Source organism: Bos indicus x Bos taurus, chromosome 23 (assembly GCF_003369695.1).
Source record: "Bos indicus x Bos taurus breed Angus x Brahman F1 hybrid chromosome 23, Bos_hybrid_MaternalHap_v2.0, whole genome shotgun sequence".
Lineage (NCBI taxonomy): Eukaryota > Metazoa > Chordata > Mammalia > Artiodactyla > Bovidae > Bos > Bos indicus x Bos taurus.
In genome coordinates, this window is record NC_040098.1 from 46,301,763 (window position 1) to 46,316,808 (window position 15,046).

The 15,046-nt window shown below is 40.7% G+C and overlaps 1 protein-coding gene across 1 annotated transcript in view; it reads right to left on the minus strand.

Annotated features, from left to right (window-relative positions):
- SYCP2L (synaptonemal complex protein 2 like) overlaps positions 1 to 15,046 on the minus strand; it is a 62,176-nt gene that overhangs the window by 18,815 nt on the left and 28,315 nt on the right. The window contains exons 17-25 of the mRNA XM_027524511.1: positions 14,852 to 14,994; positions 12,978 to 13,068; positions 12,391 to 12,488; positions 11,255 to 11,312; positions 11,073 to 11,154; positions 5,631 to 5,679; positions 4,471 to 4,621; positions 3,636 to 3,685; positions 832 to 961 (exon numbers count right to left, since the gene is read on the minus strand). Of these exons, the coding sequence (XP_027380312.1) occupies positions 832 to 961; positions 3,636 to 3,685; positions 4,471 to 4,621; positions 5,631 to 5,679; positions 11,073 to 11,154; positions 11,255 to 11,312; positions 12,391 to 12,488; positions 12,978 to 13,068; positions 14,852 to 14,994 (852 nt within the window). The remainder of the gene's footprint in view (positions 1 to 831; positions 962 to 3,635; positions 3,686 to 4,470; positions 4,622 to 5,630; positions 5,680 to 11,072; positions 11,155 to 11,254; positions 11,313 to 12,390; positions 12,489 to 12,977; positions 13,069 to 14,851; positions 14,995 to 15,046) is intronic.

Genomic DNA, 15,046 nt, shown 5'->3' on the forward strand with positions numbered 1-15,046 from the left:
CCTCCACTAGGCCAGCATCTTTTGTGGCTGCCCATGTGGCCCCAAATACATGGCGAGAGCTCTATCACCTCACCGCGGTAGCTCTCTTGCCTCTCTCAGATCTGTTCCTTTGTTCCCCTCACTCTCTAATGCTGTTTCCCTCTCTGCTATTTTTCTTTCCCCACTTCTTTTCTTCCAGTGGCAGCCAAATTAAGAGGCTGGCACTCGTGCCTGCTAAGTGCCTGCCAATGTGCTAAGCTGTAGAATGATAAAGGTGAAGAAACAATATCCTGACTCTCACCAATTTAAAAGATGTGAATTGTTTCAATAAAATACAGTGGGGGCTGAGATAAACCTTATAAGTCAAGGGTTAGCACACCCTGGCCCCTCAGGTCAAATCCCATCTGTCACTTGGTTTTATAAATAAAGTTTTATGGAAACACAGATACAGCCATTAGTTTACATCTTGTCTGTGACTGATTTGGGACTATGAACACAGAGTTGAATAGTTACAACAGAAACTCTAGGGGCCAAAAAAGCAAAAAATAAATACTACCTGTTCCTCTACAGAAAAAGTTTACCAAACCCTGCAATCAACCACCATTTGCATTTGTTGCTATTTTAAAAGCAGATGAACACCAGCAATTCTTACACACAAGGTGATCTCAAATGTTAAACGGAATTAAAACACAAAGTCCTCTGTCTTTTGTTAATCAGGACAAGAAAGAGAAGATTAATCAATCATACCTTCACACTTTCTTCAACAGGTATCAAGAGAAACATATTTTGCTTTTTTAAACTACCATTTTCAAAATATATTTTTTCTATGTAAATCAACAGAAAATCACATACCTGTTTTCTGGGCAGAATCTTCAGGAGTTAAAAAGGCAGAACTACTTTGAAATTCGGTTCCAGAAATTTTGGGAGGTGTGACATTATTTTGCCTGGAGGAATCTTTCCGTAAGGGTGTTAGAATTTTAACCTAAAACATAGTACTTTTTACAAAGTGCTAACAGTCACAATCACTCAAAGCAAGTTGTCAAAACATTCGAAGACACTTCCAATATCCTTTTTAAAAATGTTTAAGAATTGGACATGATCCATTTGAAAAAAGAAACAGTAAGACCATAAGATCCCAGGGCTAGAAGCACATTAGGTCATGAATCAATAAACTAACTCAAAGCTGACTCTAAGTTCTCAAAGTGTGGTCCCAGACCACAGCCTCAGCAACACCTGAGAACCTGATGGAAATGCAAATTCTTAAGCCCCACTGACAACACACTCAATCAAAACTCTGGGGACAGGATGCAGCGATCTGCATTTCTGGTGACCATTCTGGTCATTCTGATGATCACCAAAGTCTGAGAACCACTGCTCTAAGCCAGGAGTCAACAAACTACAGCTCTCCAGCTCAATGGGAATGAAGTTTTCGTAAATAAAGTTTAATTGGAACACAACACATCCGTGCACTTGGGTATTGCACGTGTGGTTGCCTGCATGCTACAATGGCAGAGTTGAACAGTTGCATAGAAACCACCCGCCCCATACTGCTTGACCCTCCACAGAAAAGGTTTGCCAACCCCTGCTTTAAGTTCTTTTCTTAAACTCCAGCACAGAGACGTCAGTGTCAGCTACCAATGTCTCTATAAAGACAGCAATGCCCTCGCTGAGAATCACCACAGACTTCCTGGCAGCTGCATATCTTAAACCTGTGGATTCTTAAAGCTTGGAGGTTTTTTGGTACCTAATTTTTTTAAAGCTGTATATTGTTAAAAACTGTTCTTTGTGCCTATTTCTTTTTTTTTTTAAGATTTTTTGATGTGGACTATTTTTTTAAGTCCTTATTGAATTTGTTACATATTGCTTCTGTTTTATGTTTTGGTTTTTTGGCTCAGAAACATATGGGATCCTAGCTCCTCAACCAGGGATCCGACCTGCACGCGTTGCCCTGGAGCCAAGTCTTAAGCACTGGATCACCAGGGAAGCCCTTCTGTGGTCTATTTCTAACCGATAACTCCTTATCTCAGGTTGAACTCCTCAACAAATATTTAGGTACTTGCTCTGGCTTATAGTTTGAGCTATAAACACTCCCTGTCATTGCAGAACATAAGAGACCCCTGGGCAGATGGAAGAAGGCTGGTAGGGGGAGGGCAGTAACAAGCTATGATTAGAGCGCTGTGCTGTGCCAAGTCGCTACGGTCGTGTCCGACTCTATGTGACCCCAGGGACTGCAGCCCGCCAGGCTCCTCTGTCCATGGGAATTCCCAGGCAAGAATACTGGAGTGGGTCGCCATTTCCTTCTCCAGGGGATCTTCCCAATCCAGGGGTCAAACTCACGGCTCCTGCATTGGCGGGCGGGTTCTTTACCACTAGCGCCACGGCCAGATCCCATTAGGGCACTAAACACATTATATTTTCGTACAGGTGAGCAGGGTGCTGTTGATGTCCTCAGAATCCCAGCACTGCTGTAGAAAATCCTTAAACACTTCACACTATATTCTTTAGTGTGTCTGTGTTTTCATGTGTATATGCACATTTATACAGAAGTGTATGTATTCTATATATATGTACAAATTATATATAATATACATATTATATACACGTGATTATATATCACATTACATATCATATATAAAATATATTTCATATATATATGATTATATATTATATGGCAACCCACTCCAGTGTTCTTGCCTGGAGAATCCCAGGGATGGGGGAGCCTGGTGGGCTGCCGTCTATGGGGTTGCGCAGAGTCGGACACGACTGAAGAGACTTAGCAGCAGCAGCAGTGAAAGTGAAAAGTGAAACTAGAAAATTCTTGAACACTTTGCACTAATTCTACAGTGTGTGTGTTTTTGTGTCTGCATATACACACACACACATAAAATATGTGTTACATATATACAAGATTATATGTGTATATATGTATATGTTTTATATATGATATATAATGTGATATATAATCATATACATATAGTATATGATATATATTTATATACATGATATATTATATAAAATATAATCATATACACACATACAAGGACAAAAGCCAACTGCTAAGAGAGGTAATTCTGCTAAAAACATGGTAAATTAATCTTTGAATTGGTCTGGAGGACACTCATGTCCATGTTCTTAACTGCTTTCCTATAAAACAAGTATAACTGAAGGGATTTAAGAAACCTTCAGGGTTTATTCAATATTTATGTAAGCCTGAAGGTATTTCAACCTCTGGCAACATAAAGATTTAAATAATTAAAATCTATGTGAATAACATGTCCACAAACTGAAAACTAAGAGAAAAATTAAATCAAGAAGTTTATTTTAAAATACAAATTCAAAAGAGCACATATTTGTAGGAAATCAGAATAGCCCAGATTTCAAGCATTCTTTGTAATAAACATCTTTCAATAAATTTTCAACCAAAAAAAAAAAAAAAAAAAGATACTAAATCTTTGCCCAAGATTCATACTAAATGTGTGGAACTCCTTTAAGTTTCTACTGAAAGTGGTTTACATACTAGTAAACCACTGGTTTGTTATTTTTCTCTTCCAGAAAGGAGTTTTTTTTAAAATAAAGGTAGTTCAAACCTAAACAGATCAACTTGTTTCAAACTTACCCCATAAAGGGCACATGCAGCACAGAAAAAATTTACTCACTTGATCTTTCTCAAGGTCACTGCCACTACTGGGAGGAAAAAGAGGCAAGACTAGAAGGAAAGGAAAGGAGAGCCCAGTGGATACGTTTACTTAGGAGAAACACAAAATACTCTCTAGAAGCAATCCCCACTTCCCACAGCTTGCTGAAATGTCTAACTCTCTAATTATTGAGCTTTGTTCTTCTCTGGCCAGCGGGAATTCTTGGCTCCAGATACTGTTTCTGAACGCTCTTCCCATGTTCTTGCTGCTGTTGTTCAGTCGCCAAGTCGTGTCCGACTCTTTGCGACCCCACCGACCCCACGGACTGTAGCACGCTAGGCTTCCCTGTCCTTCACTATCTCTCGGAGTTTCCTCAAAGTCGTGTCCATTGAGTCGGTGATGCCACCCTACCATCTCGTCCTCTCCCACCCTCTTCTCCTTTGAGCTGCCATCTTGCCCAGGGACCGGCCCATGTTCTTCTAGCTTTACCTAACCAGAATACTTCCTCTTCTCCATACTTCTTCAAATCCTATTCTTTTCCCAAGGATTAGCTGAGGTCCCACCTAGCCTTCCTTGAAGCTTTTTCTGAAGATTTCAGCTTAGGTCAGCTTACATCAAACTCCTCTTATCTGAACTCTTTACTCCATTTATCTGTAGTTCATATTTCACAATTATTGGTCAATTCCATATTCTTTAGTACTGTTTCACATACGAACATTTTCCCTTTCCCGTGTAACGGTAGCAGGATCACGTGATCATACATCTTGTTGATACCCTTTCCCATCACATCCCACAAAAGTAACACCTACTGATTCACTTGAAAAGTGACTGGAAAGAAAACACATACCAGACTTACTTCTTAGGCTGCTTCTTCCGGTTCTTGTCTTTTTCCTACTAGTATACGACTTCAAGGATTTCCTTTTTCGGTTACCGGCCCAAGACAGCTCACTGCCGCTACTACTTGAATCTTGATTACTCTCCGAGAAAAGGTGTTTCCTATAATCAAACTTTTACAAACACAGGTGATACATGAGAGCTGCTGAAAGGATGCCAGTAGCATTTATGTACAATTAAACACATGACTATGAAGTTAGGCAAAAGAGAAGTAACTCCTTGAGAAGACTGGGCTGTCTTACACAATAAAAGAGTACAGAAGTACAGAGAAGGGAGAAAAAGAAGATGATTATATCCTTAGACAGCTGCTGTTGCAAAAGATAACAAAATCCCCTCTAATCATAATTGTAGAGATGGTAGGTAACTTTCCAAAAGCTGATGCACCTGATTACGTGCTATCACCAACTTCAAAATGCTAGCCCATAGGACTGAGAACCACAGCTAAAAGAAAGCCAGAAGGAACTTTGCTTGTTTGGAATCCATGATCTCAATTTTAGGAACAAAAATCTCATTTATTGTTCACATACAGATTTCTTTTTTAGTGCACTGATGATAGACTTAAAGCACTCTGCTTCCCAAAAGAAGAGCAGCAGAGAGATGGAAGCGGACATGTAGGAACAGAGCAACATCATTGACTTAGAACAAAACATTTCTTTTCAATTCATTAACACTTCTGATTCTATTCAGAGGAAATCTCAGCTGCTAGAAAGTCTTTAACACTTCTCTTTTACTTCATAATCTTCTGTTAAATTTACTTTTAATTTGGAGGATAATTGCTTTACAATATGGTGTTGGTTTCTGCCATACAACATCATCAATCAGCCTTAAGTATACATGTGTCTTTTTTGACAGACGTTTGGCTCAAAGCCGAATACCAGGAAAAGTATCACAATTCGATAAAACTTTGCTCTTCTCCTTGTACTTACTTGAGGGCTTTACCAACTAGTTGTTAGAATTAATGCTGGTTTTCCACTTGAAAGTGAAATACTTCCTTTTAAAAAGACCTTAAGATAAATTTAACTGAGAAACATAAAGACGCAGAGCCAAGGCAAAGTTTGAAGATGGTATGCAAATAACTAAAATGGGAAGGACTGCCCAAAACAATCAAAGTGATTCCATTACCGACATCCGTGTTTCTTGCTTTCTATTATCCTCGAAAGCAGAATCTTTCCTGAAAGCAAAATATATTGAATTAACGGAAGTGTGGCAGCAACACCTTCGCCCTTCTTTTTTCTGCCATGTGCCCTTTGCATACTGTGAGCCCAGCGCACCAAAAGTGCCCTATTCTGTGACAAACTTCTTGTCTTGCCATCCATTTCCATACATCTTCTGCCTGCCAACAATTCGCTGTTTAAAACAAAACCTATGTTGAGCCCATCTCCGTGAGGCACATAAAGACGAGGATGCAGGACAAAAAGGGCAAGGCAGCAGCGTTTCCTACCCGGTTGTGTCTTAGACCCAGCTGGGCGCTACGAAAGCCTTTCTGGATGGTCAGTGACTGTGTCTTAGACCCGGCTGGGCGCTACGAAAGCCTTTCTGGTGATCAGTGACGTCAAGCATCTTCTCACACACGTCTTGACCATTTGTATATCTCCTTTGCAGAAATGTCTGTTGAAAGCCTTTCCCCTCCTTTTTTAATCAGATGATTTTTTTTTTTTGGCTATTGAATGTAGGCATTCCTTATATTTTTTGGATATTAACCCCTTCTCAGATAACATGGTTTGCTATTATCTATTTGCTAGCATACAGAAAGAAATTTGATTTTTGTATACTAATCTTTCTTTAAGGTTTTAAAATAACATTTATGTCTTAAAAGTTAACACATGCATAATAGGAAACCAAAAAAAACAAGGAGCGAAAAAACAAAGTGATTCATAATCACAAGTACTTTACCACTTGGTGTGTCCTTCTAGGTCTCTTGTATCTTTCAATTTTGTTAAATTGGGGAGTTGTTTAGTGGGGACAGCATTTCAGACAGGGAAGATGGAAAATGCTCGGGAGATGGGCGGAGGTGATGACTGTACATACAATGTGAGTGCACTTACTGCCACGGAACATACACTCACAATGTGAAGATGGCAAACTTTACATGATGTCTATTTTATCACCATTTTTTAAAAAGTCAGCCCTATACTAAATGTTATTGCGCATGTGTGTGTAGTCTGAAAAGGGATAGAATAGGATAATCAAAGAGCTAGTTTAAAATCCCACTTGTTGCCAGTCCAGGTTCGATGCACGATACTGGATGCTTGGGGCTAGCGCACTGGGATGACCCAGAGGAATGGTATGGGGAGGGAGGAGGGAGGAGGGTTCAGGATGGGGAACACATGTATACCCGTGGCAGATTCATTTTGATATTTGGCAAAACTAATACAATTATGTAAAGTTTAAAAATAAAATAAAATTAAAAAATAAATAAATAAATAAAATCTCACTTGGAGACTATAGGTAGACGGGGAACTTGAAGGAACTTTGGGAGACCAATGTAAGTTAATGATCACCCCAGAAAGCAAATGGAAAATCATGAAGCAAAGCAGGCTTGCTTAACAATGAAACTAACAACAGAAATACACATCAAGTCAATGATGTTTGCATCCTGCCGGTTGAGGTCACTAGGTTAATGATTCCTAGGACATGCTCCTCTGCATACATTAAAAACAAAAATAGAGGGGAAAGGTGACATTCCAAAGTGGAAACCCCTCATCATACCGATTGCTGTTGTCTAGTCACTAAGTTGTGTCCAACTCTTGGTGACCCCGTGGACTGTAGCTGCCAGGCTCCTCAGTCCATGGAATTCTCCAGGTGAGAATACTGGAATGGGTTGCCATCTCCTTTTCCACGGGGATCTTCCTGACCCAGGGATCGAACCCACGTCTTCTGCATTGATTCTTTACTGAGCCACCTGGGAAGCCCCATTATACTGATACCTGACATGCTTTACCATAGTCTAGCATACATAACCATTCTTCTGCTGATTTGAATAGTGCCATGATGGTCCCAGTTTGACCATGTAGAGACAAGAAAACTTCCCAGCCTGACATGGAGGAGGAGCCGATGATGGAAGCTTAACTCAAAAATAAGGAAAATGGTGGTCTTCTCCCTGCTGTTCCTTTAATTATAAAAATGTAACCTGTGAAGCGCTCAAAGCCCTCTCACCTGCCTGCAACTCGCACCTTTTTAGCAAGAGCGTGCTCGGCCATTTCTGACTCTTTGGGACCCCACAGACTGTAGCCCTCTATCCAGGGAATTTTCCAGGCAAGAACTAATAAACTCTTTCCTTACCTGACACTCTGCTTCTCATTGAGTTCTTTATGCATTGAGACAGAAAAACCTGTGCTCTTCTGAGCCCTGAATTGCGTTCTGTGGTTTCAGTCTGAATGTAAAAGCAGTTGTACGTGCTGTTTTACTTATTTCAACACAAAAGAGCTAAAAAGCTCTGAGCAGTACCCAAAATTTCTTTGCCGTAAAGGCATCTGAATGTCCCTTTTAATTGAGGTACTCGTTTACAGACAGAGAAACAGAGACCCAGCGATGAACAGATTACTCCAGTCTAGAAACCTTAGCTCAGAGTCTGTGGTGGTTTTGCTAGACGTTCTTGGGGAATTAGTACCCTCCGGAAGACAAAGACCTACCCTCTGCTCTACGTGGACATATTCTGCAGGATGACAAGTGAGCAGCCCCTTCCCAAAGACAAATCTAGACTTCTCGGAGCAGCAGCAACAATGTTCCACGCTTCCCAGAAGGAGACAAAGGATTCTCGGATTCAAGCAGGGCTGGGGAGTTCTCACATGCTGAATGGAGGATCAGACAGGCACAGAGAAGGGCAGCAGGTTTCTGGGAGGAACAGAGCCCCAGAAGAAGGCTGCTGGGTCGCCTGAGCCCAGCACACTTCCAAACCAGGCTGCACAGGCCCTCCAGCTCCCACTCCTGCTGCAGTGGGCGTGAGAGGAAGAAGTAAAGCCGGAAGAAACCTGGATTACTCTACGGATCTGAAATGATGAAACACTGGATGCCTGGACAAGAAAGTATGACGAGAAGGAAGCAGAGTGGTGGTGTAGGTCTCTGCTCTCTTCTAATTGAAAGAGACCTCTGCCCAGGAAATGGCTAGCTTCAGCGATGATACAAAAACACTCCTTTTTAGTTCCTGGACAGCCTGACAGGCTGTAGGCTTCGAACTTTCATTTTTTAAGGTCAGACAGGAACAGATTTCACAGCGTGACAAAGAGTACTTTATTAATGTTAGTAAAAACATTAGTAAAAATGTTAGTAAAAACTAACATTATTAAAGGAGAAATAGAGCTGTTCATTGGTAAAGCATCTGCCTGCAATGTAGGAGACACCGGTCCGATCCCTGGATCGGGAAGATCTCCTGGAGCAGGAAACAGCAACCCACACCAGTATTCGTGCCTGGAGAATCCCATGGACAGAGGAGCCTGGCGGGCTACAGTCCATGGGGTTGCAAAGAATCGGACATGACTGAGCACAAATGCAGGTCCTAGAGCTGCATTACAACTTGGGGATTTACATATGTAAATTACACGTGTAATTTACAACTTGGAATTTACATGTGTAAATTACACGTGTAATTTACAATTACATATAAATGGTAAACCCTTAAAGCCCCCAAATAATAAATGCTGACACAGATACACAACACAGAAAGATATCTAATAATTCAAAGAAGAAGAATGGTGTTTGGGAGGTAGAGCCATAACAATATATAAAAACTAATGAAGTAAATAAAGGAAATTATCACTCACTGAGGATCCTTTGTGGGACTGTGTCTGGTAGAAAGAAGCAGCAGCCCACATCAGTACTGAATCTGTTCATTCATTCATTAGTTCATCCATTAGTGAAATTATATTACTGAACCTACTAATGAGAAAGTCTAGCAACCAGAACCCTCAAAGACTGTTGGTGCTAACATAGAATGCTCTAAAGACACTGGAAAACATCTTGGCAGGTTTTAAGAAGTGAAAGATACACCAACTATGATCCAGCTATCCCACTCCTATATATTCACCCCAGAGAAAAGAAAACATAATCTCTATACAGAGGAGTTTCCCAGGTGGCACAGTGGTAAAGAATCTGCCTGCAATGCAGGAGACTGGGGACCAGGAATGCAAGATTCCTGGGTCAGGAAGATCTCCTGGACAGGAAATGAAAAACCACTCCAGTATTCTTGCCTGGAGAATCCCATGGACAGAGGAGGCTGGTGGGCTACAGTCCATGCAGCTGCAAAGAGTCAGATGTGACTTAGCAGCTAAACCACCTCCACCTCCACACAGAGACTTATACATGAAGCCTAAAGGGCTTTACTTGTAACAACGAAAATACTGGAAATTCAAATGTCCATCAACAGGAGAATGGATAGACAAGTTGTGGTATATCCGTACAATAGATCCACTATTCTCCATACCGCTCATAACATAAAGGAATGAACTGCTGATACAACGTGAAGAATCTCAAAATACTAGGTTGGCCAAAAAGTTTGTTCAGATTTTTCTATAAGTGATGAGAAAACCAAACTTCTCGGCCAATCCCAATAATTACAATGAATGAAAGATGCTAGGAAAGAAAAAAAAAAAAGAGTGCGTCCAGTTTGATTCCACTTAAGTAAGATTTTTAAAACTACAAACTCATCTATAGTGACAAAGCAGATCACTGATTGCCAAGGGTGGGGGTGGGCATGGAGAAAGAGGGAGGGATTTCCAAGGGGCAGGAAGAAATTCTTGGAAATGATGGATATGGTCCTTATCTTGATTGTGGTGATGGCTCCCGGGTGCAGACAAATGTCAAAACTCAAATTGTATACTTTACATAGGTACATGTTATTTCAATTATATCTCAACAAAGCTGTAAAAAAAAAAAAAAAAATCACATGCATGGCCCATTCTTCAGAGGCCTACAGAGAAAAGTGGCAAATAAATTATTGCCAAGTGATACTCATTTTCTGTCTCGGAGTATCCAGTGTTCTGCTAGGGAAAACTACGTCACCAAAGATAACACTGGGGCTACAGTTTCCTCCCCCAGTGGACCACGCTTTGTCAGAACTCTCCACCACGACCCATCCGTCTTGGGGGGCCCTGTACAGCATGGCTCATAGCTTCATTGAGTTATGCAGGCCCTGTGGCCACGATAAGGCTGTGATCCTTGAAAGGGGTAGAGACCCACAGGACAAGAGAACACTCCAGCCCTGCTGAAATTATTCACAGAAAACTGCACACAACGCTCTCTCCTTGTGTGGGGCAAGGCCAGGTGCAGGAAAGGGGAAAACCCAAATGGTCAAATTGCAATTAACGAGTCACATTAACAACAATCTACGTGGTTTATGGGCTTCCCTGGTGGCTCAGATGGTAAAGCATCTGCCTGCGATGCAGGAGGCCCAGAGTTCGATCCCTGGGTTGGGAAGATACCCTGAAGAAGGAAATGGCAATCCACTCCAATATTTCTGCCTGGAAAATTCCATGGACAGAGGACCCTGCTGGCTGCAGTTAATGGAGTTGCAGAGTCAGACACGACTGAGAGACTTCACGTGGTTTATGACTTCTGAAAATCACTTACCTGGACGCATCGTTTAAAGTAGGAAACTGAATTGTTGCTGATGATTCTTGTAAATCTACAGAATACTCATGTTCTGAAGTAACTTCCAAGCATAAAAATGGAAAACAAAAATTGTTAAGCATCTGAAGTATACATTGAAATATACCATTCAAGTCCTACGATAGAAAAAAAAAAAATCTGACCTTTTTGTGTATCATCCAGTTTTGACTTTTTGGGTGAATTATCAGCTGTATTTGTTTGCTGCAGGAAAATGCATAAACATCTGCTTAATTAGGGTGCCTTTGAGACTTTTTGGAATCATTCTATACCTCCAAAGAAAAGCATTTGAATACTAAGATATCAGGCTCTTTCTTCATTAAATTTGGTTCCAAGTGACTATTGGCTATTAAAAAAAAAAAAGATACCCACCCACAGGAGAAGGTTTACCACATCCAAGATAATCAAGAGTGTCTCATAGTCACTAAGGGAGACATCAAAGGAAGACTTACAAAAATGTCAACAGCATCATAACTGTTCAAGTTCCCCAAAAGACAGTCTATCTGTAGAAATAATCTTTGGTGTATATTTGTTTAAAAAATATGACACTCTCATCACACTTCTCTACAGTCTGTCCATGTGATCAAACATAAGAAAATGGACTGAACATCGATACATGCCAAGCCTTGTGTTAGGTGCTTTACATATATTCTGTTTTTAGTCCCAAGAGGGCCACACTATAAAGCAGGTATTGCTTGTTTTCTCTAGTCACTTAAGACATATCCAACTCTTTACGACCCCATGGACTGCAGCCTGCCAGGCTCCTCTGTCCATGGGATTCTCCAGGCGAGAATACCAGAGTGGGTTGCCATTTCCTTCTCCAGGGGATCTTCGAGATCCAATAATTGAACCTGCATCTCCTGCATTGGCAGGTGGATTCTTTATCACTGAGCCACCAGGAAGCCCAAACCAGCTTTGTTCTATAGATGAGAAGCCTCAGTCCCAGGGATGTTATGTCATTTCCTCAAGTTCCCACAGTCAGTAACTAAATGCCAGGTCTGATTCCAGAAATGATGCTGCTTCTCACAAGCTCAGTCTCCAAATCCCAAATGAGGGAATGAGGCAAAGCCAGCCAAGTCACACATTCCACTGGAAACCCAAGTTGAGGGAAAGGCAAGGAAAAATAAGTACAACTGATGAACCTAATTTAGAGGAGGGGATCGTCAAAAAAAGCCATGCCTGGGCAGGAGAAACTGGAGAACCAGCCGGGAGAGTCAGCTTCCACCTGCCAGCGCCCCAGTGGACACGGTTCAGAATCCTGCCCTCAGGTCCTTGTACTTACAGCAGGCTCAGACTGGTTATTTAAGGGGAGAGTTATCAGGTGGTGGTCATCTTCAGCCCTGGTTAACTCTGCTGGCTTGGTAGAGTCCTTTTCTTGGTCTGTACGCATGAAGAAAAGAGCAATAAAAAATGGTAATAGCCATACAAAATGCTGCATACATCCTGCAAATGCTCGTCATGGGATCCACACTGCTGGTACAGCGCCATCTTCTGGTAAGAGCTGGTAATTGGGACCTGCCTCAAACACCAAAAATCTAGAGGCACCTTGGGCTTTGGGTCTAACTCATAAGAAATATTTCACCTGTGCAGGGCCAGCTTTGTGGGCAGACAGGCCCCTACATACCCCTAGCATTTGCCTCCAGCCACCCCATCATTATTTCTCCTTTGTCATTTCCAACTGACTCCCAAAGAGACTGTATCAGGTGGACAAAATAATTCAAGGTTTAATTTGCAACTTTTTTCTTCAAAGGTGTAACACATTAATTACTCTTATATGACCACAGGTTTTCAGTAACTGCTTTCAAGTAACAGTTTGTCACTGCTTCTACAGGGAATCCAGGTAAGAAATTTTGCTGTTTCCCAATATACCTGTCTCTATTTTATGGCTGCTAGGAATCTCAGTGTCTTCTTTCTCTAATTCACCAAAAACAGCAGAGATTTTTGTCTGGTCAGGCATCACCTGAAATGCACACCAAAACCACACAGTTTTTAAAAGCAGTAATTCTTTTATAAATTTAACATTAACAGGTATAGAGAGAAATAGACAGCAATATGATAATAGTGAAAGTGAAGTTGCTCAGTCGTGTCTGACTCTTTGTGACCCCATGGACTGTAGCCGACCAGGCTCCTCCGTCCGTGGGATTCTCCAGGCAAGAGTACTGGAGTGGGTTGCTGTTTCCTTCTCCAGGAGATCTTCCCAACCCAGGGATCGAACCCGGGTCTCCCACATTGCAGGCAGATGCTTTACCATCTGAGCCACCAGGGAAGCTATGATAATAGTAAGGGACTTTAAATGGGGGCTTCCCAGGTAGAGCTAGGGGTAAAGAATACACCTGCCAAGGCAGGAGATGCAAGAGACGTGGGTTCCATCCCTGGGTCGGGAAGATCCCCTAGAGAAGGGAATGGCTACCCACTCCAGTATTCTTGCCTGGCAAATTCCATGGGCAGAGGAGCCTGAAGAGCTACAGTACATGGGACTGCAAAGAGTCGGACATGACTGAGTGACTGAGCACACACAAGGGACTTTAATATCCCACTTACATCAATGGATACATCATTTAGATGGAAAATTAACGTGAAGACATCAGCCTTAAATTAATGTTAGATCAGATGGACTTGACATACATATCATTCTACCCAAAAGCAACAGAATACACATTCTTTCAACACACATAGAATCCAGGAAACACTTATATATTAGGCCACAAAACAAGTCTTAATAAATTTAAGACTGAAATCATATTAAGCATCCTTACCGACCACAATGATGTGAAACCAGAAATCAATTACAAGAGAAAAACAGGGAAATTCATGAATATGTGGCAACTAAATGACACACTTCTGAAAAACCAATGGGTCAATGAAGAAAGCAAAAGAGCACTTAAAAATACCTTTTGGCAAATGGAAATAAAACATACCAAACTTATGCAGCAAAAGCAGTTCTAAGAGGGAAATTATAGTGATAAATGCCCACATCAAAAAATAAAGAAGAAAGATCTCAAATAAACAACATATCTTTACACTTGAAGGAACTAGAAAACGAAAATAAATGAACCCAGTTAGTAGAACGAAGAAAAAAAGAATGGAGATAAATGAAGTAGAGAAAAAAAAAAACAGAAAAGATCAACAAAACTAAGAGCTATTTCTTTGAAAATATAAACAAACCTGACAAATATTTCTCTGGAGTCACATATGTACTTTGACATAGAATATTACACAGCCATTAAAAAGAAGCAAATCTGCCATTTGCAACAATACGGACGGACTCTGAGGGCCTTATGCAAACTGAGGTAAGTCAGACAGAGAAAGACAGATTCCGTGTGGTCTCACTTGTATGTGCAATCTTGAAAATAACAACAAAAATAAGCTCACAGATACAAACAGCAGGTTGGTGATTCCAGAGGAGGGGGTTGAGGGTAAAAGAAACGAGTGAAGGGCGTCGAAAGGTACAAACTTCCTGTTATAAAATGAGTATGTCAAGGGGATTTAACGTACAGCATCGTGACTATAGTTAATACTATACTGCATATTTGAAGTTGCTAAGAGAGTAAAAGTTTTCACAAGAAGAAAAAATTTCTAATAATGGTGATGACTATCAACTAGTCTCATAATGGCAATTATTTCACAATATATACAAAATGGAATCGTTATGATTTATACCTGAAACAAATGTTTTATGTCAATTATATTTCAATTTATAAAACCCCAATATGGAAATGAAACAGAAGAATTAAACACATCACCTGTTTGTCTTCTCCTAAAGCTTTAATGGAAGCTTGTGATATGTTGAATTGCAATTCAAAATGGATTTCTATTTTCGTCACTTCTTTGTTTCTGATATTAATAGGCTTCTTCAGGTAAATTTTGAGCATCTTCATCTCAGTTTCTAGCAAAAAATAAAGTCAATATAGATCAATAAACTGAAAGGGGTTGTGTTT